Source organism: Corythoichthys intestinalis, chromosome 13, assembly GCF_030265065.1.
Source record: "Corythoichthys intestinalis isolate RoL2023-P3 chromosome 13, ASM3026506v1, whole genome shotgun sequence".
Taxonomy (NCBI): Eukaryota; Metazoa; Chordata; class Actinopteri; order Syngnathiformes; family Syngnathidae; genus Corythoichthys; species Corythoichthys intestinalis.
The window spans coordinates 9,426,013-9,452,323 of NC_080407.1; the positions used below are offsets into that span (position 1 = coordinate 9,426,013).

General features: G+C 38.9%; 1 protein-coding gene and 1 long non-coding RNA gene across 4 annotated transcripts in view; both read left to right on the forward strand.

The window, feature by feature from the left end:
- Window positions 1-26,311, forward strand: part of pphln1 (periphilin 1) — a 77,587-nt gene that overhangs the window by 35,603 nt on the left and 15,673 nt on the right. The window contains exon 12 of one of the 3 annotated variants that reach the window (XM_057853806.1): window positions 14,789-14,973. The exons of 1 other annotated variant lie outside the window; for it this stretch is intronic. In XM_057853806.1, coding sequence (XP_057709789.1) covers window positions 14,789-14,862 — 74 coding nt within the window. In that variant the 3' untranslated portion in view covers window positions 14,863-14,973. Of the gene's footprint in view, window positions 1-889; window positions 937-14,788; window positions 14,974-26,311 lie in introns of those variants that run through there. One more of the 3 variants, XM_057853807.1, reaches the window with a different exon arrangement.
- LOC130927789 (uncharacterized) lies at window positions 7,343-11,424 on the forward strand. Its single transcript, XR_009066523.1, has 3 exons — window positions 7,343-8,998; window positions 9,077-9,144; window positions 9,567-11,424. It is a non-coding gene; the product is annotated as an uncharacterized LOC130927789 (long non-coding RNA).

Consider the following 26,311-nt stretch of genomic DNA (forward strand, 5'->3'; position numbering starts at 1 on the left):
TGGGGATGTGAGAAACTGGTTGTTTTGACAACATTGGCGTCTGTGTATGAAACGTTGCCAGGTTTTTGTGTTTTGGAACTAAAGAGAAATGTAGCATAGTGTTTTCAAGGTCGCGAGAACATGTAAATTCTGGAGAAATGCTTTGCTCTCTCATAGGTGACTTTTTGGTCACTTCCTGTTGATTTTTGCACAATTCATGTTGATTTTTGGCCATTTCCTAATTACCTACTGTATATTTAGGGGCATTTCTTGCAAATTTTGTGCCAATTGAAATATTTTGGGGCATTTCTGGATAACATCCTGTGGATTTTAGGTCATTTTCGGATTGTTTTAGGGCATTTCCGGATTACTTTCTGTAAATTTTGGGTCATTTTTTGTGCTAATTTTGGGGCAATTCTAGATCACTTCCTGTTGATTTTGAGTCATATTCTGTTGGTTTTGGGACATTTTCTGATTATTTCAGTGCATTCCCGGATCACTTTCTGTGCACTTTGGGTCATTTCTTGCCAATTTTGAGTTAATTGAAGAATTTTGAGGCATTAGTAGATCACTTCCTGTACATTATAGGTCATTTCTTGTTTTTTGGACAATTTCATTTGATTTTTTTTTTTTTTAATCAAAAATATTGACCACCAATGGAGGACAAGTAGTGCCAAAAACTGGACAGAAGCTTTGCAAAGCATGCCTAAAATTAAAAAGCAGTCTACTAATGACTTATGTTATAGCTGACACAGTTGATCCTATAATAATAGCCACAAGCCAGTTTAAGACGTATTTGCCGATACTATTACATTTAGATAGCTGCGAAATCAGTTAGCGTGAGTCAATCCACCTCTGTAGGAAAGACATTAGTTTCCGTTTCTGCCCTTGACCCCCCTCACTCCCCCAGGCTTGGCTTTATGCCTCTTTCTTACTCCGTGACCCTGAATAACCCGGCTTCAAACTCGCTAACCCCCTCAGTGAGAATGAGGTAAGTGGCTCCAGACATTGCCCCGAGAAAAACTGTCAATCATGCTATGGGAATCACAAGAAGTCACCATAAGATCAACTGAGACAGATAGCGAATGTTAATTCCGCTAGAATCACCATCTGATGCGGAAAAGGCTCTAACATTAGTCGAACGAGTCCAAAAATGTCTCATCACAACAACAACAAAAACGCCACATTGAACAGTCACGCACAGCTGCGCTAACGTTAGTGCCCTTTAACATAGCAAGCTACTTAGTGAGTTTGAGGTTTTTTTACTCAGATTTTGTATAATTTCTTGCTAGCTTAGTTTAGCTTTGTATGCTAATTGTTATTAATCTAGTTTGATTAATATCTTAAATATATACATAAACATATGTTCCCAGGGCTTTCTTGGTGCTTCTTAAACATTATGTGCCCTCTAGTGGCCAGTTGTGGGTAATGTTTATTTGCTAATTAGCGACTAATTGTAAATAAATATAAATTTACTAAAACTAATAGCTATTTACCGACTTTGTAATGAATTAATCTAGATGAATCACATTCTAATTTCCCAATTCTTTGTTTTTTTTTTTCCTCCAAAAATCGGTAATCGTAAACCGATTACCACCTGGTTTGCTCCGATATTGAGGGAAGATGCCAGTCTGGCCTGGCAGATCCGAACGTTTTGTGAGTGTTTCCTGGGAACACCTGGCAGAGTCCCCCGTCTGAAGGAGTTTGAACTCCCATCTCCAGCAGAACTTCACCCATGTCCAGAGAGAGGCGGGGGACATTAAGTCCGAGTGGGGTTAGCATTTTAAAGGCTCATACCCTAACCCTATTGTATATAAGCATAAGCTAGCATGCGCATAGGGAAAATGAAATGCATTTTGTAGTATAATCAGCCAAATGACCAAAAAATGCGACATATAGTCCGGAAAATTCAGTAAGTGTACAGCACAATCAATCTCATTAGCTTACTTGCTGTATCATGTCTTTTCTGTCCATGTCATCACCACAGTGGCCAGAGGGAGAATAGGAGTAGGTAAAAGCAAGGTTGTGTGTGTGTGTGAGAGTGTGTTATCGCTAGCTGCCATCAGATATGTCAGCACACTCAAGTCAAGACTGATTCAGTTACATGAACTGGAAGGTGGCTAACACACACAAACACATGGGCAGGTTCAAGTTCAAGTGTCCGTGCTAATGTTGCTAGGCTAAAAAGTATTTTTTCAGATGATTTCTGTGATCTCAACTTTGAGCTCAGTATACCAAGTGGGGATGGGTGCATCTAGTCAACAGAAGGATAACAGGGAAGATAGGTCAGACAGGGATGTGATAGGGCAGGATGAGTTACATGAATGCATTGGACTGCCTCTGTTCTACTTCCATGCTCAACATGAGTCATTTACAGAGCAATGCACTCGGAGTAGACCTGTAAGGGTCAAAGAGAAGCTTAGCTAATTCTGGTGTTTTTATGAGTGGGAATGTGCATCAGAACTGTTCCTCATTTTTGGAATTCTTAACACCTCAGAGAGGTAAATCAACAGTCGGCGTCCCCCACCACCTAGAGGGACACTTGCGCGCACACCTTCCCGATGCCCCAACGGAGCGAGTTAAATGTTAATCCCGTCAAGTGATGAGGACATCCGGAGCGCTACCTTGCACCTCCAGCAGCTAAGTGCCCATAGCTGGCATACCAGGTGTTGACCATATAAGGTAGATTGTTGAGCTTAATGGGACAACCATGCTTCACTGTATGCATCATTTTCTTAGCTCACTCTGAAGTTAATACTAAACCTCCGCCGTATAGAATTGTTTAATCTTTAAACCACTGCTAAACCAAAGTTACCCAACCTGAACCGTTTGGCACAGGAGTGGCTATTCAGCGCAATTGCAAACTTTCGGATTTTTATCCTATTCATTTCCTGTTGATTCTCGGGTAGTTACGGGCCACTTTCGGTTCATAGGTCACTTCCTGTATATTTTGGCTCACTTCCTGCACATATTGGGTAATTTTTTGTTGATTTTTGGAGCATTATAGCTATTTTAAAGCCCACTCTCCATCGACTCTATCAAATATCACTGATGTAAAATGGTCGACAAGTGATAAGTGATTGGCTCACAGCGTCTGATTCTGATTCCGCTTCTGATTCTATACATATTTGTTATCTACGGGTTTTCAGGTGTGTTGGATTTGGAGATGTTTTCATACCACTGTGTACGTCCTAATAGCGTCTCTGCGAATAACGACGGCACCCTCGAGATCCCATATGCCGTTTACCATCTGGTCACTGCGGCATGAGAAACACCAAATACTTGTTGGAGTGACTAAGCATTTTTTGGAGCAAGAGCTTTCACATAATACAGTAATGCCTTTTTTTTATTATGCAATTCGGGACGGATATAGGCATGAGCCTGCTCGTTTCTATATATGCGCGCCACCACAAATTTCTGAATCCAAGTGCGGCATCACCACCAACTCAAGAATGTAAACAACGTGATACTCGGGAGACAAGGTGGCGTTCTGTTGATTCCTACCAGTTTGTTGTGTTGTGAGCTTAGAAGTTGTGCTCAATTCAGATATGACTGATGTTTTTCTTGTGTTTGTGACCAACTCTTTATAAACTGTAATCAGTCGACCCCAAAATCAACAGGAAGTGAAACAAGATTATCAGGAAGTGACCTGAAAAGGCCCACAATCGACGAGAAATTACGTGAATTCAGTGGGAAGTGACCCAAAACACAAAGTGACCCAAAAAAGGCCTTGAATTCAACAGGAAGTGACCCGCAAAATACCCAAAATCGGTGCAAAGTGACCTGAAATAAACAAAAAGTGACCCCTAATCTATAGACCCTACCCACGTGACGTCACAACTCCGCTCTCCTGAATGGTACCACCCAATTGTCCGTCAAAACATAGTGTTAACCTGTTACGGCTACGTACATTCCTCCTATTTACGGCGTGTTTTTCTGCTCCTTAACATTAATAATCAAAATGGTGAAGGCGTGTGTGGCTGTTGGTTGCACTAACAGAGAAGATGGAAGGAGAGACTTGAAGTTTTACCGTATTCCGAGGGATCCAAAGAGGAGAGCGAAATGGACGGCTGCAATTCGACGTGAAAACTGGGCACCAAAAAATCACCACAGACTATGTAGTAGTCATTTTATATCCGGTAAGATGCATTTAAGATATACTTAGAGGGTTTTGGGCTGACAAATAACCACAATTAAGATCATTGCTAGGCTAATCGCCGACAGCATACACGTATGTATGTAGTGAGAGTGCTATCGCTAAACCATATAAACATTAAAAGCCTTAACTCCATTGACAAACGACATGAAATACATTAGACTTGACAGTGGATGTTAGCAATAACAAAAGATTTTGAATTGAAAATTTCGTAACTCACCTTTCCAAGCACAAGATAGATTCCTGCCGAATTTTTGTGGACGAGGACCTGTTTCACCCAACCAGCAACGAAGTATTTATAAGCCTCCAAGGTCTTGAAGTTTTTCAAATTTTCGTGAGAATAGGCTGATTTTGTGTGGACAAGATAATTGTAAATATCAGCGTAGCAGATGTCAGGCAGACAGGGCGAAGACAGTGGGTCGAAAAACATCGATTTGGGCATCAAATATGGATCTGGCGACTGTATAGAACGAAGCTTTTCCACATAACGCCTTTTATGCAACACATCCAGTGAGTTTACGGCATCAGAAAGCACCGGGTCTTCCATGAAATGCATTTTAAATTCCTCGATCAATTGAAACCAATGCTAATACAGAGACAAAATGACGGACAAGTGGGCGGAACCATACAGCGAGCACGTGGTTTTGTGACGTCGGTGGGTAGGGTCTATAGGAAGGTGCATGGATATTCCTCAAAACCAACAGGAAGTGACCCATTAATGCCCCAAATCAACAGGAAGGTTTATGTTTTTTCATATATATTTTAAGAATATTTGTTAGAAACTAAACAGAGGAGATAGTTATCTGATTATGTGTTCTTCAGTGTTTGTGTGATGGATAGCATCTCGCTATGTTCCTGTTAACAGTGACTCACCATTACAGCCTCACCAGGCTGCTGCCTTGGCATCATTCAGTCGCCACGGCAGCCAATGACAAAAAAATATTCCCGAAAAATCAAAGCTTCCGAGGTCTAACTCTCCTGCTTTTTACAAAAATGCCTTTCTAAAGGACACTTTCATGCGGCTTGATAGAGCACAACCATCTGTGCAGAGCAGCAGGGGAGACCGGAATGGAGATAAAACCTTCCTCTGACTTCAGCGCGCTCCCCGGGGTACAAAGATATCAGAAGACGCCCTCGTGGATGCGTTCTTAATTTAGTTCACCTTCCTGTGCCAAAAGTTAGCGTCAAGTTCCCATTTAGAACGCGTCTGGAATGGCTCCGAAAAGGCAACATTTCTTGTTTCGACAACAACACAAAGGCTTAGTTTTAGGCCACGTTTTCCAATCCTATAAAGCATTTCTGGTCACTTCCTGTTGGTTTTGAGGCATTTACGTATCATTTCCTGTTAAATTTATCTTCATTTCCTGTTAATTTTGTCAAATTTACACATTCCTTGGTCCATTTCTGTTCATTTTGAGTCATTTAATGTTATTTTTAGGTCATTTCCAGGTGACTCTTTGTTCATTTTGGGTATGTTCCTGTTAGTTTAGAGGCATTTATGGATCACTTCCTGTTAAATTTTGGTTCACTCCCTCAAATCAGAGTTACTTGATTTTGAGGCATTCCTGGGTCAATTTCTGTTCATTTTGGGTTACTTAGCACTGAAAGTTTTTTTTTTGGCTATAAAGACCAGAAAGGCGTCAAATGACCCCGATACCAAACTGACTACTTGGCTTTGTCAAACAATAGACCACTCAAGCAATTAAGCACACAACCCCCCTACACACTCCAGTGGAGTCGTTGCCTAGGTGTGAAGGGGAGGGGGGGGGTTCACTTTGAATAGCTGCAATTAGTATCTTGAATATTTGCAAATCCAGGGCTCCCTTTGCTTAGTCAAACACGGAGGAATACTGAGATGGCCAGTCGCCGTGTTCTACAATGTGATTGACATGGCACCGCTGAATGCATATGTGTTGTATCAGGCATGCACCGGAAGGCAAGAGAGATTGGTGGACTTCTTGGTGGGTCTTGCAAAGGAATTGGCTCACTCTCATGTGGGCGCAACGAAGGCGCAGAAGGAAAAATTGCTTGGGCAACAACCTCCAACACCTAGACCCGGGAAAAGGGCGACATGCCATATGTCACCACATAAAAAATATTTTGTTTTTTATTACACCGTCCCTTGTACGTAGGCAAACTGCAGCTTTTGGAAGATGTAAAAAGGTTGTCCTCCCGATTACCTGCCTGAGTGGTCCACTGTCCGACAAAGCCAGGACACCCCTGCTCTGCAAACACTCAAGATGCTAATTGGAGCAATCCAACTCGATTGCGAGTGTGAATGGGAATGACAAATGAGGACCTCAATGCTCACAAAGATATGCTGATTAGGGTCAGATGACCATTCTCTGGATACAAAAGGGATTTGTATCAACTGATCCACTCTTGGTAGTTCTAGTTAATGTTGATTTTAGGTCAGTTCCAGATGACATGGTTCATTGTGGGTAACTTCCTGTTCGTTGTGGGTAACTTCCTGTTGGTTTTGGGGCATTTAGGGATAACATTCTATTAATGTTGGCTAATTTACATGTTACTTGATTTTTAAGGTATTCCTGGTTCATTTCTGTTCATTTTGGGTCACTTAATGTTGATTTTAGGTAATTCCCGGATGACATGGTTCATTTTGGGTAACTTCCTTTTGATTTCCATGAGGAATGAACTGTAGTTTGGCCATCAGTAGCACTCCAAAGCTGATTTTATTTTGAATTATTAGTATTTGTGTACTAATATTACATAGTAGATCCCCCAAAAATCGTTTTTGTGGTCAGCTAACACTAATTTGTGTGTGTGTTTTACCTCTGTGCTGTGTTGTGCAAAGATAAAGTGAACCAAGCCGCAAATTCTCTCGGCCTTTGTTTACCCCGGATCATCCCGCACAACGCCCATGCCTGTTATTCACAGCCCATTGATTCACAATGGAGCCTCAATGCAGACCAGCGAGTAAGGTGTACCTTTAACTACAGTCCATGCTACTTTCATGAAATCAGTTAAAGGAGGGGTGCCCAAGTCCGGTCCTTGAGAGCCCCTATCCAGCTTGTTTTCCATGTCTCCCTCCTTCAACACACCTGAATCAAATGATCAGCTCATCAGCAAGTTCTGCAGCAGTCTGATAATGATCCTGATTATTTGAGTCAGGTGTGTTGGAGGAGGGAGAAATGGAAAACAAGCTGGATAGGGGCTCTCGAGGACTGGACTTGAGCACCCCTAGGTTAAAGGCTCAATTTCAATGTTTCTGGTTATTAAAATGCGTTAAACTCACACCCAGCTGAGAATTGAGCTCAATAAAGCCGGCTCGATTAACCTCGTTCGCTTGGGTGACCTGTTAGTGTGTTCACCATGGATATCAAATATATGTAGAACTAGATGCGAGAAGCGCGCTGTGAGACCCATGGCCCTTTCATAAAGATTATAGTGAATGGAGCCTCTATGTTTTTCCATAAGGACATTAATTGCGATTAATCGCATTTTTTTAAATAATAAATTCAAAAGTAGTAATTAGCCCAATTTTATTTTTAATGTACTGCCATTATAATCTATATTAACCCATTGCCATTGGATTGGGCATCACGCCGACAATAGGAGACGAGTTAAAGCGTAGATAAATTAATTAACTGAGTTTATTTGCGATTAAAGCATTCTGTATGATAACGAATTGAAAAGTATTCAGTGCATTTTGTATAGCAATAAATTGAAAAGTCATATGCAGCACTTTTATTTAAATGTACTGTCATCTGAATGAAATATTAATCTACATATATTAACTTACAATGACTGAATGCACAGTTAAAATAATCAACTTTGTTGATTAAGATACAAGTTAACTCTTGAGTTAACTCACCCAGGATTAATATATATTTTCAACATCCAGAAAAATCAACTTTTGAGTCTAGTGCTATATATATGGCGGAACACTCGGGTGACTTGAAGTTCTGCTCTGAGAACCCCAATATGGCCAAATTTCAAAATTGTCCGATATGCATGTGTGATACGCCATTGGAAAGCTTAAGATCTAAATTTTCTGGGGGAAGAACAATGTTGAACAGGAGGGCATTTAAAAAAAAATTGAAATAGCAAAACCCTAACTGTAGGTGAGAGCACGCGAGAGCATAATTAAAGACGCCATGATTTTAACGAGATATTATCGCGTACTTACCTCTTTCGAGACACAGCTGTGAATGGCCACAGCCGGATTTTTGGGGGATTTTATGGGTGAAACATGGTAATATAACAAGGGGTCGCGATGCAGAAATCGCAGACATCAAGGAGTGGTCTAGATTTTCTTTTTCATTATTTACCCTTTTAAATGTTTTCAATTCTTCTTTGTTTGGATCAATTATTTATCATCTAACATATTGGGGAAAATGTGACAGTAGCAAAAAAATAAAAGAAATAATCGATAGTTATGAGGTAAATATCCTTGACTTTTACAGACTCCATTTTTTCATTGTGACGTAATTTGTTTAAAAGTTTAAAATATGGAGTGAATAATTTTTTTAAATCGTTTTTTTTTTAAACTAAATATTAGTGTAACCAGTACAGAAATTATAAAGTACTTTTATTTTGAAAGTGCAATTATTTTGAAAAAGGAAATATTTTTTTTTAATGCTTTACTTCCTCATGTGCATTCACATGAGAGGATAATAGTTTTTTAATTGGTCCGATTAACATGATCCCGCCCTCTCTAGACATCCTCTCGAAGGTACTTAAATTCCCGCTTTTTTCTGCTTGGATGCCAAGGAGGAAGGATGTAGTGAACTTCCTTGGCGCTTGGAGCCAATAAGTCAGCCTTGTTGAAATAAAATAATTTACTCAACGCTGAAATAAGGCCGTTTGAACAAATAATAAGAAGGAAATTACATTTCCTCGGTGAGTGTTGACAAAATGAAGGAAAATAGTGCAGACATTCATCATTGCTAATTTGAAAACATCATTTTGAACTTGTAGTGTATGTGAACCGGAGGATTGGAGCCTGCATCCACCCAAGTTCACATTAAAAGAAAAACTTCGTCTCGGTGAGTTGTTTTGTCCTCACCAAGTTGGCTAAATGCTAGGCGCGAAGCTAGCGAAATGCTAATGCTAATCGCAACGCTAACATGAAGCTAGCGAAATGCTAATGCTAGGCGCAATGCTAACGATAAGCTAGCGCGACTAACGTTAACAATAGGAAAAAAAAAATGAAGAATTGTTTGTTGTGTAATGTTGCATAAAATGATGTGACCATTGTGTTATATTGTTCAAGATGATGAAAGATGATGATGTTATGTTGCATTTGAATTGCAGATGCATAAGTAGTAACTTTGATTTGGATATTTTTGAAACGGGAATATTACTGATAAGTTGTAATATTTAGACAAAGGAAAAAAAGCTGTAGCTCCTGAAAAGATTCAAGTATTGATAAAAGGCTGTATACAATAATTTAGTTATTGTTAAGCAGGCTGGGGTTTTTTGTTTCCTCCTTTCATTGGATGTGGATGAAGAATTCGAAACTGGATAAAGACTCTGGATAAAGACTTTTACAATGGATGAAGATGGCGAGCCTATGCCCGGAAACCAACTGATTGGAATTCAGACGGACTGTCTGGTTTGAAATTTTGTTTATTTCATTGTATATATTTCTGTTTATATTGCCGGCTTAAATTTGTAAATAGTTTTGTGTATTAATATAATTATTTTATTACTCATCTCGACTCCAGTTATTTCAGTTACTAAACATTATTTTCTTTATTGTAATCTCTGAGAACCTAGTTCCCTGCCCAAACACAATTGCACTCACAACCGAACCCCATCATCTTGAATTGGGGGTTACATTAGACATCAATTAATGGTTCTAAAATAAAAATGACATACATTTTGATTAATAAATATAATTACTTCTTTTTATTGCTGGATTGAAACAAAAGCGGTTGCGCAACGTCTGTAAACGGGGGCTTCCAGGGTAAAAGGAACAAATTAAAAATAGTTCAGGGGCTTAATGCGCCATGAATCTGCTATGACAGCATATAAACATTGTTCTATCAAACACAACAGTTATTTTGGCTTAAAATATAGCAGTTTATTTTAAAGGGGAGCGCAAGAGCAGAAACTGCTTTTTCAGTCTTATCTGTTTTCCGCCACATGATATCTATGTCCAAATCTACCAGTTACCACCTCTTTTCATACTGATACGTTCCCATCTTGCAGCTCATAATATCTAATCCAAGTGTCATTTGGAATGAAAGCAAGGCCGAGGGTGACACCCAAGCCAACGCCGTTGTTTCGCTCTCATCAGGTCAGCGCCTCGGCGGTGTCGCCATGGAAATGGATCAATTATGTATGTAGGCTGCATATTATTGACACTGCGTCAGCGCGTGACACCGGAGTGGGTCACCCAAACTAATGATAAAGTTGACAGGACAGGAAACAGTCCATATATGAACAATGAATTGTGTATTTTGCAGTGTATAACTTGCATTGGACAAAAATGTACAATTAACAGGAAACACAAAAGATGTAGCATTTTGGGACTGTTAGCTTGGCTGTTACCTAGAACGCCTCTTCAAGTTGTGTGGTCCTGAAACACATCGTACAGCCATGTAGATCACCCAAACTAATGATAAAGTTGGCAGGACATGAGTCAGTACATATATGAACAGTGAATTATGCATTTTGCGGTGTACAGTATAAGTTGCACCGAAAATGCACAATGAAAAGCAAAACTGTTAGCTTGACTGTTTGTTAGCTTGAATGCTTCGTCAAGTTGGGTTTCTACAGTTTCTATATAAAAACCCCATCTCTATTAATGGAAAGAATGAAGCTGCCACGTTGATTAAAACACAGTCATTAAACAAAGATGTCTGACTCCTTGTGATGCTCATTACCGTAATCCCTGTCCCTCCCACTGACTGCATCTTATATGAGTCCACATAAGGACAGTCTATACCCCCACCCAACCATTATTATCTGCCTGTATCTGAATAATATACAGACTGAGATTTAGCCTTGATTTGACCCCACTCGCCACCCCCCACGTCGACCCCACTTGCCCGTCTGTACCGCCATATGATGTAGGACGGTTTGGAAACAATAGAGAAGTTGTCTGCATTGTCACATGATTATGGGATTCAACCATTTCTCAAAAATGTGACCGTGATGACGATGATGGCAAATGACAGCTCCGTTACATCGTTTAAACAAATTTGCACCTCTTCGCTCCCCATGCGTCTTCAAGAACGTAAAGGGAAAGTTTCGAAGGTGAGGGTTTATTCCGAAATCATTTTTTTGCCGATTTTTTGACAGCAACACAATCGAATTCGGCACTTTTCTGTGTGTTCATGCTAGGCCGTGCCTGAAATGAACTACACATGTGTGATACGTCTTACCAGGTCCCTGGAAAGCTTTATAGGAAAGACTAGGTTATGAAAGGGAGTGTGACATATTAGCTCATTGACTGCCATTGTTGTTCATCAGTTTTGTCTAATAGGGACTTGCAGCTATTGTGACGTTATTGTCCAATAGAGATTGCTTTACGAAGCTAGCCGCTAACATTAGCATAAGCGTGCCGGTTAGTTCTTCAGTCAGCCTGAATTTCTTTTAGTTTTAAATTTGTATTTCCTGTTTTAGTTTTTTGCATTAGTGTTTCCTCAAAATTTATGCTACAGGCAATTAGTTAGCATGCTAGCTCACATGGCAATCATGGTATGCTGGTAGTAATGAGGTTAAATAGGTTTTATTTGCTGTTTGCATTTACGCAAGCTAGCAATTTACACTACGAGCTAACATTTAGCTATTTAAATAGCGATTAGTGTGCTAGATCACTAACGTTATCATGCTAGCTCACGTGGCAATGTAGTATGTTAGGAGTGATGCTAAATATATTTTATTTGGTCTTTGCATTTGCATTACCTAGAAATTTATGCTAAGAACTGGCGATTAGCAATTAGCATGCTAAAATTATCATCTATCATTAGCTAAAATGCGATCTCACTTGGCAGTATACAGTATATGTTGGTAGCAATGATGCTAAATATGTAATCTTTGCTGTATGCATCCATGCTAGCTGGCAATTTACATAACGAGCTAAGAATTAGCTATTTCAATAGCAATTAGTGCGCTGCATCACTAACGTTAGCATGGTAGCTCACGTGGCAGTGCAGTACGTTAGGAGTGATGCAAAATATTAACGACAGTTCCTGTTGCATGAATTTTGTCTGAATTGCTTACGTTAGAAGCTAATGTCACATAACGACCTCGTGTTTTTTCCCTTTTTCACTAAATGTGCGTACGCAGCGCTCGTGCTAATTTTAACATGACTTTTACACATTCTTTTATTTGTGTTTGTATTTTAATTCCCAGCAACTGTACATTTAGGACTGCACGTCAAGGTACTGTTATTGAGTGTTAGGATAACAAGAGCTAACTGGATTTGAGTCTCACTGCTCTACCTAGTGGAGAAGTAGGTGATTTACAACAAATTTAATAAGGAGACAATTTTGGCTCATGTTCTCAATAGTGTATACTCATGGGACACAATAATAAGCAGCAGGAGGAATGCGCACTAAACCTATACACAAGTATTAAGAGTGTATATGTAAACGCATATGTACACAGCAATGGATGTGTTTGTGTGTGTTTGTGCTTAAAGTGCTCGCATACAGAGAGAGGCTGTTCTCGGCCTTCTGTCCCTCCCCCTTAAAACCTTCCATTCCTCTACAAGTCCACATGTGTTTTATTAGCAGGCCCATCGGACTGTAAATTCCAAAAGCGGGGAAGCGGGGATACACGACATCACAGCGCTCTGTTTGCGGCACTTACTTGTTATAACACTCGGAAACCACGGCGATTCTAACGCTGATGTCGGACCATAGCTGCGACTTGGACAATAGTATCAGTTTGCTCTCGGGTAGAATGACACAAACACAACGACCAGACGTACACAAATGGTTCGGCTCCGGATTAAATTTACGTTAGCTTGCTAATTTTCCACTTTCGCTCCTTAGCGTCAACATGACAATCACAATTAAAGCGTGACATGGCAGGTCATAACCTCACCAGTGCCCTTTGCACTTTTCTAAACACGCACACGATGTAATTTGAGTCTGTGTATTTATCTGTGCAATTTGCACAGCCTAGAGATGTGTTTAAATGTTGTGTATTATGTTTAGAGTGAATTTAAATTACTACGTTGGTAACTTAGCTCTGTAATGTTCGCATTCTAGCTCTCAGGGCAGTATTAGTATGTTGGTAGCAGTGATGCTAAATATGTTTTATATCCTGTTTGCGTTCCCACTAGCTAGCAATTTACACTACGAGCTAACAATTAGCTATTTAAATAGCGATTAGTGCGCTAAATTGCTAACGTCAGCATGCGAGGTCATGTGGTAATGTAGTACGTTAGCAGGAATGATGCTAAATATGTTTTCTTTTTCCATTCGTGTTAGCAAGAAATTTATGCTACGAGCTAGCGATTAGCGCTTAGGTTGCTAATTTTAGCATGTGATCTCACATCACAGTATTACGTAGTACCTTGGTAGCAATGATGCATTATATGTTTTATTTGGTGTTTGCATACACTCTAACTAGCAATTTAAAGTACGATCTAAAAATTTGCTGTTTAAATAACGATTAGTGTGTTAGCTCGCTAACGTTAGCATATTTTTACCTCTCTAAATTACTGGTAATTGTTTCTTCAGCATTTTATTGTTAACTATAGATATAATCATAAAATTATATGCTAAAAATTAGAATTTGACAACGAGTTAAGCACTTTTTCACAGAGGTATACATAGTTTAACCCTGACACACGTTTAAAACACATTTAAAATGAAAAAAAAAACAAAGTATTTTCAAGAGTTAAGTGATGGTGCCTGTTGGTCAGTTGCTATAGACGTAAAAAAAAAATCTTGCCACTTTTTTAGTGTGTAGCTTTCGTCGAAAAAATGTGTATTTTTGTGCATCTGGAAGCTATAAATCACAAGCACAAGTCAAGTTATCAAAGGAGTGACTTCAGGACAACTGACTGAATGTCCTTGAGTGGCCGAGCGAGAGGCCAGACTCAAATGAGATTAACAATCTCGGGAGATTTGATGACCATAAGGCCAAGCAGATGCATTATGTGTAAGAAAATACTGAATTACAAAGCCAAACAACTGAGTATCAATGCGTTGTTGAGTTGCAGGTATGGTTAAGTTCTTGGTCTTTACCCCCCCTCCTCTTTTCTGGTCTGCGTGATGGTCTGGTATGGCAGGAATGTCACACATCACACACAGACGCAGCAGCCACGGCGGCGACCACACACTCCTTAGTTTACGGTCACTTGACAAGCGGATTATCAGGCCTTGAGGAACACACATCTGTAGAACACACTCACCTTTCACTTTATGTTCATAATGGGTCACTTCCTGTTGATTTTTGGGTGTGCTAAGGTAGATTTCTGCATAGGTAATCAATAGGAGTGAATGAATGTTTTTTGCTATTGGAATGAATAGTGAGCGAATAGGGCCATTGGAAATGAATGGGAAATTTTGACCATTACAAATGAATAGGTATGTTTTTGGCATAAACTTTATACAACTGTGCCCCTTAAAATCCTGAATTTTTTTATGTGTAAATGATGTGATTTGGACAAAAACTGTAGGACTAGTAGCATTTTGAAATTTCCCTTTTTTTCTATAAATACAGGTTTCTGGTCAAAGGGAAATTTTGGGGATGTCAAACCTACATGCAAAGCTACCATCAATAAAGTGCAATACTGATGAAAAAGAAATTCACCAGTTTTGCTACCGTTCATTTCTCAGAGAGACCAACGAAAACGACACGGGATTCAGTACGTTCTCATGTTCTCCCTACCGTACTTCCAGTACATTGTACACTCGCCCTCGCCGAAATTGCAGCCATATGTTGGAGAAGAGTTCAAACATGCACCTTGAGCGCCGACTATTATCTATAATTGGCTTCAGAGTAGAGATGGAACAATCAGCTTGAAACCAAAAGACAGAAAAATGTAGAACGTTGATCTCCCCTTGTTGCATGTGTTCGCCCCCATTTTTGGAAAGATTGATTGCCCTCCAAGAGTAATCTGTCCCAGGCTCTGTTCCCTTAGTAGACCCCCACAACGTCTGCCATCTTTGCCCTACGAGCTCGCCATCACGTCTGGACAGCAAGTGTTCTCACAATTAGTGATAGTTCAGTTCCTGTTCGTCAATTCACGCTCAAATGTATTCCAGAGATAATCATTATGCTAACTTAATATACAGGAGTGATCAAATTCAAAAATACTTTCTAGTAGATGAGTAGAAAATGTAATTTCTGGAGAAATTGCGATGGTAGCTTTGCTTTAGGAGGTAAACCCCTTGGGCTCACCTCCAGTTGATATTGTTTTGTTTAAAAAAATAAAAAATAAAAAAATTAAGAAAAGTAAGTTTTGGTGAAAATTGGAAATTTGTGATATTTTGGTACAAAAATGCAATGTTTTAGTGAGAAACAAAATTTGGGAGAAAATATGTGAAGAGAAAATTTGAGGTTTTGGTGAAAATTTGGGATTTTTTTGAACATTTGTGAAATTTTGGTGAAATGTGACATTTTGGGGACATTGGGTGACATTAGGGTGATGCGGTGAAAGTTGTTTATTTGTTAAAATTTTGGTGAAAAATTGTGATGTTTTGGTGAAAAATTGTGCATTTTTGGTCACAACGTGTCTTTTGGTGAAATTTGGTGACGTTTTGCTCAAAGAATTGTGAAATTTGGTGAAAATTTGTGACATTTTGTTGAATATTTGTGAAATTCATGTAAAATGTGACATTTTGGGGACATTGAGTGACATTTGTGTGATGTGGTGACAATTGATAATTTGGTAAAATTTTGGTGAAAATTTGTGATGTTTTGGTGAAGAATTGTGCATTTTTGGTCAAAATTTATGCTTTGGTGAAATTTGATCACTTTTTGGTAAACAAACTTGTGAAATTTGGTGAAAGTTTGTGACATTTTGTTGAACATTTGTGAAATTTTGGTGAAATATGGTGAAATTATGGGGACATTGAGTGACATTTGGGTGATGTAGTGACAATTGATAATTTGGTGAAATTTATGACATTTTGGGGTAAAATAGTGACAGTGTGATTTAAATTGGTGATGTTTTGGTGAAAATTGGTTACGTTTTAGTCAAACGTGAAATTTTGGTGAACATTTGTGAAATTGTGTTGAAAAAATGACATTTTGGGTACGTTTGGTGACATTTGGGTGATGTTTTGGTGAAAATTAATGGTTTGGTGAAAAATTGTCACATTTTGGTGAATAATTGTTAATTTTTGTTTAAATTGGTGTTTTGGTGAAATTTGGTGACATTTTGGACAAAACTTGTGAAATTAAGTGAACATGGTGACATTTTTGGGTTAAATGGTGACAATGTGGGGAAAATTGGTGTTTTGGTGAAAATTTGTGAAATTTTGAGCATAAATTGTAATGTTTTGGTAGAAATTGGTGATGTTTTGGTGAAATTTTGTGATGTTTTGGTCAAAAATAGTGAAATTTTGGTGAAAATATTTTTTGGTTATCGAAACATATTTTGTAATGAACTGTTCACTTTTGGCAAAATATGAATCTGAAGCCTGCGTGGCATGAATTTTTTAAGATATGTTGAAGTTTGAACGGAGTCGATAGGTGAAAGCGTGTAGAAGGAGTAGCGTACCCAAAAAGTCACGAGAATAAGAACAAAGAGGAGAATGAAAAGCAATATTATATACATGGTAGCTTTTGGGTAGCTTTTGTATAATGTCATATCTTATGCAACTCTTAGTTTTAGGTTGCAGCACTACTTGATGCATTTTACATTTGTTTCAAGTTAGTTAAATAAAAAAAAAAACAAGTGTCATCATTTTATGGTTTTTCGCAAAATAGTGAAAAATGTATTATATCACGGCATATCCTTTTTTGTTTTTAAGTCTTTGTTTTTACTCATAATTTTTAAAAACATTTTATATCATATATTTAACTTTTTGAACTGACATTTTTAGTTATTAATATTTAAAGTGAAACCATGGATATTCTTTTTACTCATATTTCAAATTGTTTTTTAATAAAATAAAATAAAAAAGAGTAAAAAATGTTTTTCAAAGATATAAAAATATGTTTTAAATGTTTTAAACATGACGGCGATGCGTCTTTACGGGTCACCCGAAATGTCAAATCTGGCCCCGTAGCCATGAGTTTGACACCTGTAGAAGTCATTTTGGTTTCTACAGTCCTGGCGGTGACATGACTTCGCATGACTCAAAAATAACATCCATTAGCAAGCCAATCCAGTTTGTATGGTTTGGTTCACATGGCCAAAATGAAAAGGAAATAAGGCACTATCACACGCTCATTTAGAAGTATTTCATGAAATCCCATCGCCTGGACTTTAGTCTGGGACATTGCTTAGGCTTTTTAATCCGGACTGAAGGTGATGGCCTGTGACACTAAGAACCAACCACCCAGCGACACGGACCACCTAAAATGGAAGTAGGGTTGCGGCTATCCATTATTTTAGTAGTCGATTAATCTATGAACTAGTTGCTTCGAACAATCGAGTCATCCCATTAGAAACATTTAATGCGTTGCAGAATAAATTTTAGGAGATGTAAAGCAAAGGCATGCTAAAATCACACTTTCAAAAGAGCATTAAATGCCAACATAAAAAAAAAAAAAAAATCTAAAAATAAATATAACAAAAGAACAATTGGCTAACTTACAGTATATAGCAAAAGTCTGCTAGCTAAAATGCTATAGAACAAAAAATAGCTAAATATACCGATAAGCTAAATTACAAATCCACAAAAAAACATATTAGCTTATTTTGGTCTTAACAGGGAGCAGCTGGATTCAGCCATGTTAAATGAGTTATGTCACATTCACTGTTGCCACTAGAGGACAGTGTATCCATCCAAATCGATAAAACTAAATGCAAACACTTTCAAAACAAACCATTACAACGCCACTCTCATTAAACAAATACTTGAAGCAGAAACATTTGATTCGAAGCTTTTTTCTAATTGAATTACTCGAGTTATTCGATTAATCGTTGCAGCACTCATAGTAAGTGACTCAAAATCAACAGGAAGTGACCTTTAAATGCCCTAAAATGAACAGTAAATGACCTAGACGTCCAATCCATTTTGACTGGGAAGGGCGAATGTAGAACACGATGACATAGACACTATGCTAGCAGAAAATTTCACTAGCATCCTTTTTGTTTGATGAACCTTTTTAAAATGATATAACGATTCTTGGCGAGAGCATATCGATAAATTTTTAGGCTCCAAACTATCACAATGTATTATCTTACCCATTGTGCTAATAATTGTGAGTGCTGCAAGCTAATTATGCAAATGCTAAAAGGCAGGCATTAGCACTAATTCTATCGCGTTTAATACAATCGAGCGGGCCGACACGCTGCGATAACATGCCTCCGCAAATTATCTAATGGTCTGAGCACGTCGAGACGGAGCTAATTTAGTTTTAAGCTAACACATTGTTTTGTCATTTGGTCACCGGAGGATACAAGCTCCTTCGAGAGGTCTCGCAAGACAGAAAGCGGCTCCATCTATCAACTAGGGGGACAGCTATAGACCTTTCGCTACAGACCTCCTACCCATTTTCATTCCTATCTGTTCATGAGCGCACAGCTGAGCTCTAGTCCACAAGGCAATTAGAAGGCTGCGATTCAGGCTACAAACCAGATTTACCTTCAAGACTTGATGGATGTGAGGCAAGTTAACATAAAAAAACAGTTCATAATGGCGGAACATTCCCAGCGCCGTCAATCAACCACGATCTGGTTGGAGTTGGAAAGTATTGAAAAGTACAGACGTATCGATGCTGAAATGTCTAATAGGATGTTAGATTCCAAATGTATGAACCGCTGGGTACCTCGCGATACGATCCTATTTGCGATTACGATGATGCTTTAACAGTTTTAGCTATGTGGCATCAGAAAATGACAAACCTATTTTCAATGGAAGGGATAAGAAAGCTGTCTAAAATTTCAATGTAAACGTGTTCATTTATTGAAGATTTAACCACAGCTATCCCCCCAGTGCCTTTGCCTGACATGCAGCCCCATATCATCAAGGACTGAGGGAATTTTTATTTTTTCTTCAGGCAGTCATCTTTGTAAATCTCACTGGAACGGAACCAAACAAACGTTCCGCATCATCACCTTGTCCAATGCAGATTCTTGACTCATCACTAAAAATAACCTTTATCCAGTCATTCACAGTCCATGATTGCATCTCCTTAGCCCATTGCGGTCTTGTTCTTTTCTGTTTAAGTGTCAGTGATGGTTTCCTTTTAGCGTTCCTGTATGAAAATCCCATTTCCTTTAGGCGATTTTGCACAGTTCTGTCACATACTTTGACTCCAGCTTCCTCCCATTTCTTCTTCATTTGTCTTGTTGTACATCTTGTTTTCAAGACATATGGCCTTTAGTTGTTTGTCGTGACGTTTGGATTAGAGCTGTCCCGACTAGTCGACATTGTCGACGTCATCGATGACGTAAATGCGTCGACGGGCAAAACATACCGTCGACGGGTAATGACGGGTTGAAAAAAAAATTACATGCGGATAAAGTTTAGAATGGCGGGCTCTCGCGATGCAAGCGATTGTTACTGGCACCCCCAATGGGGCCGCTGTTATTTCAATGTGACCGGCATTGTCAGATTGAGCAAAGAGGAAGAAAGTGGGCGAGCGAGAGGGAGCGAGATCGGTGAGTTGGGAAAGTGCGCGTGTACCGCGGAGTTCAGCGGCTGCACCCCCCACGTTTTTGTTCTGGTCAATAAAAGTAGCCAAAAAGAGCCATCCGACGACTCTCGGTGTTTTTATGCACGCCGCCGCCTTCCTGAGGAAGAAATCGGACGAACCGACGACAACGAGCCAAGTGAATCGCCGGTTCATTCTTCACTACGGCGAGGAGTTGAAAACACCGCCAATTACCAAAAAGGGCAGAATTGGTGACACGTGAAAGTGGCATAAAGCCAAATAAGCGGACCAGAATAGCCAGAGCCTGGAATTATTTCAAGGAAAATATGGAGGGTGCCACTGTGTGTACTCTTTGCTAAGCTGAGCTCGCATACCACAGTAGCACGTCGGCTATGAATGAACACTTGAAGCGCCGTCACCCAAGTATAATTTTCGAAGACAACAAGAAACAACAAGCTAGCGGATTGTAAGTCCATACAACTTTCTAATGATTTTTAAAAAATGGAAGTTACCTTTATGTGCGTCGCATCAACGTGCATTTTTAGTTAATAAAATAATTAATATAGATATTATATAATTATACAATATATATTTTTTTAATTAAATTTATTAGGATCATGGAAGCTCCCACATTGTGTATATACATATAGTAGTATACTATATTTAAATAAATAAATTAATTAACCGTGAGTATGTGTGCCTCTCCTTCAAAATAATTGTAATATTTCAGTGTGCCCTCTACTTTATCTATTTTCAGGTTAAAACAAAAGTTGAGCAGTTTTTTCCCTCCCCCAAAAATGCAGAATGCACACCAGAAAAAGCAAATGAACTCACACAAAGTATTCTGAAAATGGTTGTCTGGGACATTGAAATTTATTTTAACATTTAGAAAAATATAGGCAATGACTTACCACAAAAAGAGTAAGAATTGTTTTGACTCCTGTTAAAGAGGTGAAGTCTTAGTGTTTCCGTTTACATTTTTTTCGCACTAATTAATGCCGGCAGCATTTGACCTCATTGTTTGTGATTTATTATTGATATTTGTTATTTATTTATACGTTAATAACGAATTTCGGTGTTCCAAAATGTTTTTTGTGAATTAATAAGCTTCAACAAAAATTTCATTATTAAAGTAGTAAAAAAAAAAAAAAAAAAAGAAATTATTAGATTAGTCGACTAATCGTAAAAATAGTCGGCTGACTAATCGGGAGGAAATTAGTTGTTTGGGACAGCCCTAGTTTGGATGTCTTCCTCGGTCTACCAGTACGTTAACTTTAACAACCATGCCATGCTTTTTGTACTTGGTCGAGATTTTTAATACACCTGACTGTGAACAGCCCACACATCGTTACCTTCTTAAAGAAGTTTGATAATCCTCTCCTTGGTCTCAAGAGACATGGCTCTTGTTGGAGCCATGATTCTTGTTAATCCACTTGATCCAGCAGCCCTCCAAGGTGTGATAACTGCACTGTTTTTTAACTGCTGACTAACGAGCAGAGCGAATCTGAGGCAGGGGCCCAATTAAGGAAAGGAAATCGACTGGGTGTGTCTGTATTTTCTACTCAAAATTGAGTGATTCCATATATTTTTCTTCAGAATTGAGTTATTCTATATTTATTTCCCTGCACTTGCTCTATAAAAGTAACATTTACTGACCACCACAATGTTTTTATTCATTTCTTTTAGTGTTTCTGAATGCCAACGAGTTGCAGTTTTCAACTAATTCATTGTTCTTTCAAGCTTTTCATTTGAGTTTGTTCTACATAATAAAATGTCTGAGTGAGCGCTCGTCCGAGACTGGTGATTTTATACTTTTTGCGAGGGATTGTATTTCGTTTATGGTCCTGATTTGAACTCATTAGCTGTCATCCCTGCCAACTCTTTCAGTTCAAATAGATTGTACGTCTGCTGCTGATAACTCATTTCAATTCACATCAGAAGAAAGTCATCCAGGTCCTGAAGGAGCAAAGCATCCCCAAAACAAGCACAACCAGTTTGGAAATTTGATACAGTTTAGCATCACGTTATTAAGTTAGCATTGGAAAGTTTCCTGAAAAAAAATCTGTGCAGGCACTTGTCAAAGATTAGCTTTCCATTCTGAAATCAATTCATGTGACGCACGGACATAGTGTTGATTTTTTCCCCGCGAAGCCTTACGCTTGTTGATAACTGGACCGCATTTAACAGGTCAGTAGTGAGGGTGCCGCATGTCAGCTACTCACGTGCTAGCTGTGTCACACCAACATCAGTGGGGGTCACTCTATTTTGGAACTTGTTTGGAAGAAGTCTCTCTTGAAAATGAACAGTGGTGGTTTATAGCAGTAAAATAGGCATAATACTACTAACTACCGGTACTAGTCAATGACAGGTAAAATGGTGCCGACATGATTAAACGACTTTTTATTTTATTTTATTTTTTTTTTTAACAGAATGAACCGTTTTTGCCCCCCCCCCCCCCCCCCCCCCCCCCCCCCCCCAAAAGTTTCTTAACATTGATTGAAAATGAACAAATTTTAAGAATTATTATTTTTGAAATTTTGGACCAATCATGATTCTGTTTTTCTTTTTATATCCTCATATTAATTCATCAGTAAAAATTTTTTCAATTAGTCGTAGTTTGAAATTTCGTTTTTAAAAAATGCAAATGTTCTCTGATTACCCAAAAAAATTTCCATGAGCAAAAAATATGATGCCGATGCACGAGATTGACTTCCGCGGGCCACACAAAATGAGACTGGATTTTGCCATGTGGCAAAATGGATTTTGCCATTTGGCTTTTTTTTTGCCATGTGGCATTTTTTTTTGACAAGTGGTAAAATGGATTTTTGCCACGTGGCATTTTGTTGCGATTTAGCAAAATGGATTTTGACATTTTTTTGGAAGGTGGCAAAATGGATTTTGGTTTGTCGCATTTTTTTTGGGGAGGAGGCATTTTTTTGGGGGTATATGGCAGTTTTGAAGATGTAAACAAAATGTGACATGTTTTTGGAACGTTTCCCGGCGCTCTCTGAACCAAAACTGTTTTATGACCGTTTTTGAAATTTTGAAAAAATGTGTAAGCAACCCCCCCTTACAAAAAAATCAGAAATTGACTTTTACTACAAGTCAACTTTTTTGGCATATTTGGGCTGTGCCGAGAGTCCTGACATGTTTTCGGAATGTTTCTCGGTGCTCCTTGGCCTAAAAGTGTTTTTTGACAGTTTTTTAAATGAAAAAATGTGTATGCACCCCCCTTACATAAAAGTCAAACAATGACCTTTCCCAAAAGTCAACTTTTTGGGGATATTTGGGCTGTGAGGAGAGTCCTGACATGTTTTGGAACGTTTCCCGGGGCTCTCTGGCCCAAAGGCGTTTTTTTTTAACTGTTTTTGGAATTTTGAAAAAGCACATAAGCACCCCTCCTTACAAAAAAGTCAAAAATTGACTCCCCCCCCAAAAGTACATTTTTTTGCTATATTTGGGCTGTGCCAAGAGTTACGAGCTTATGTGATTTTTCATAATTTCAAAAACGGTCAAAAACGCTTTTGGGCCAGAGAGCGGCTGGAAAACGTGCCAAAAACACTTCAGGACTATCGGCACAGCCAAAATATGCCAAAAAAGTCGACTTTTGGGAAAAGTCAATTTTCGACTTTTTTGTAAGGGGGGAGGGGTGCGTATGCATTTTTTCAAAATTTCAAAAGCGGTCAAAAATTGCTTTTGGGCCGCAGAGCGCCGGGAAACGTTCCAAAACATGTCAGGACTCTCGGCAAAGCCCAAATATGCTAAGAAATTGTACTTTCGGGTGGAGTCGATTTTTGACTTTTTTGTAAGGGGGGGGGGGGGGGGGGGGTGCTTTTTCAAAATTTCAAAAAACATCAAAAAACACTTTTAGGCCAGAGAGCGAAGGAAAACGTTCGAAAAACTTTTCTGGACTCTCTGCACCGCCCAAATATGCCAAAAAATTCGACTTGTGGGAAAAGTCAATTTTTTAACTTTTTTTTATTGGGGGGGGGGGGGGGGGGGGGGGGGTACGCGTTTTTTCAAAATTTCAAAAAACTTCAAAAAACACTTTTAGGCCAAAGAGTGCAGGAAAATGTTTTTCTGGACTCTCTGCACCGCCCAAATATGCCGAAAAAGTTGACTTTTGGGAAAAGTCCATTTTTGTTTTTTTTGTAAAGGGAGGTGCTTAGACAATTTTTTAAATTTCAAAAACGTTCAAAAAAACACTTTAGGGACAAGGAGCGCCGGGAAACCTTCCAAAAACACGTCAGGACTCTCGGCACAACCCAAATATGCCAAAAAAGTTGACTTTTGGGAAAAGTCAATTTTTGACTTTTTTGTAAGGGGGGGTGCTTACGCATTTTTTCAAAATTTCAAAAACGGTCAAAAAACACTTTAGGGCAAGAGAGCGCCGGGAAAAGTTCCAAACATACATCAGGACTCTCGGCAAAGCCCAAATATGCCAAAAAAGTTGACTTTTGGGAAAAGTCAATTTTTGACTTTTTTGTAAGGGGGGGTGCTTACGCATTTTTTCAAAATTTGAAAAACGGTCAAAAAACACTTTAGGGCAAGAGAGCGCCAGGAAACGTCCCTAACATATATCAGGACTCTCGGCACCGCCCAAATATGCCAAAAAAGTTGACTTTTGGGAAAAGTCAATTTTTGACTTTTTTGTAAGGGGGGGTGCTTACGCATTTCTTCAAAATGTCAAAAACGGTCAAAAAACACTTTAGGGACATGGAGCGCCGGGAAACCTTACAAAAACACATCAGGACTCTCGGCACAACCCAAATATGCCAAAAAAGTTGACTTTTGGGAAAAGTCAATTTTTGACTTTTTTGTAAGGGGGGGGTGCTTACGCATTTTTTCAAAATTTCAAAAACGGTCAAAAAACACTTTAGGGCAAGAGAGCGCCGGGAAAAGTTCCAAACATACATCAGGACTCTCAGCAAAGCCCAAATATGCCAAAAAAGTTGACTTTTGGGAAAAGTCAATTTTTGACATTTTTGTAAGGGGGGGTGCTTACGCATTTTTTCAAAATTTGAAAAACGGTCAAAAAACACTTTAGGGCAAGAGAGCGCCAAGAAACGTTCCTAACATATATCAGGACTCTCGGCACCGCCCAAATATGTCAAAAAAGTTGACTTTTGGGAAAAGTCAATTTTTGACTTTTTTGTAAGGGGGGGTGCTTACGCATTTCTTCAAAATGTCAAAAAACGGTCAAAAAACACTTTAGGGACATGGAGCGCCGGGAAACCTTACAAAAACACATCAGGACTCTCGGCACAACCCAAATATGCCAAAAAAGTTGACTTTTGGGAAAAGTCAATTTTTGACTTTTTTGTAAGGGGAGGTGCTTACGCATTTTTTCAAAATGTCAAAAACGGTCAAAAAACACTTTAGGGCAAGAGAGCGCCAGGAAACGTTCCTAACATATATCAGGACTCTCGGCACCGCCCAAATATGTCAAAAAAGTTGACTTTTGGGAAAAGTCCATTTTTGACTTTTTTGTAAGGGGGGGGGGCACTTACGCATTTTTTCAAAATTTCAAAAATGGTTAAAAAAACACTTTAGGGCAAGAGAGCGCCGGGAAACGTTCCTAACATATATCAGGACTCTCGGCACCGCCCAAATATGCCAAAAAAGTTGACTTTTGGGAAAAGTCAATTTTTGACTTTTTTGTAAGGGGGGGTGCTTACGCATTTCTTCAAAATGTCAAAAACGGTCAAAAAACACTTTAGGGACATGGAGCGCCGGGAAACCTTACAAAAACACATCAGGACTCTCGGCACAACCCAAATATGCCAAAAAAGTTGACTTTTGGGAAAAGTCAATTTTTGACTTTTTTGTAAGGGGGGGGTGCTTACGCATTTTTTCAAAATTTCAAAAACGGTCAAAAAACACTTTAGGGCAAGAGAGCGCCGGGAAAAGTTCCAAACATACATCAGGACTCTCAGCAAAGCCCAAATATGCCAAAAAAGTTGACTTTTGGGAAAAGTCAATTTTTGACATTTTTGTAAGGGGGGGTGCTTACGCATTTTTTCAAAATTTGAAAAACGGTCAAAAAACACTTTAGGGCAAGAGAGCGCCAAGAAACGTTCCTAACATATATCAGGACTCTCGGCACCGCCCAAATATGTCAAAAAAGTTGACTTTTGGGAAAAGTCAATTTTTGACTTTTTTGTAAGGGGGGGTGCTTACGCATTTCTTCAAAATGTCAAAAAACGGTCAAAAAACACTTTAGGGACATGGAGCGCCGGGAAACCTTACAAAAACACATCAGGACTCTCGGCACAACCCAAATATGCCAAAAAAGTTGACTTTTGGGAAAAGTCAATTTTTGACTTTTTTGTAAGGGGAGGTGCTTACGCATTTTTTCAAAATGTCAAAAACGGTCAAAAAACACTTTAGGGCAAGAGAGCGCCAGGAAACGTTCCTAACATATATCAGGACTCTCGGCACCGCCCAAATATGTCAAAAAAGTTGACTTTT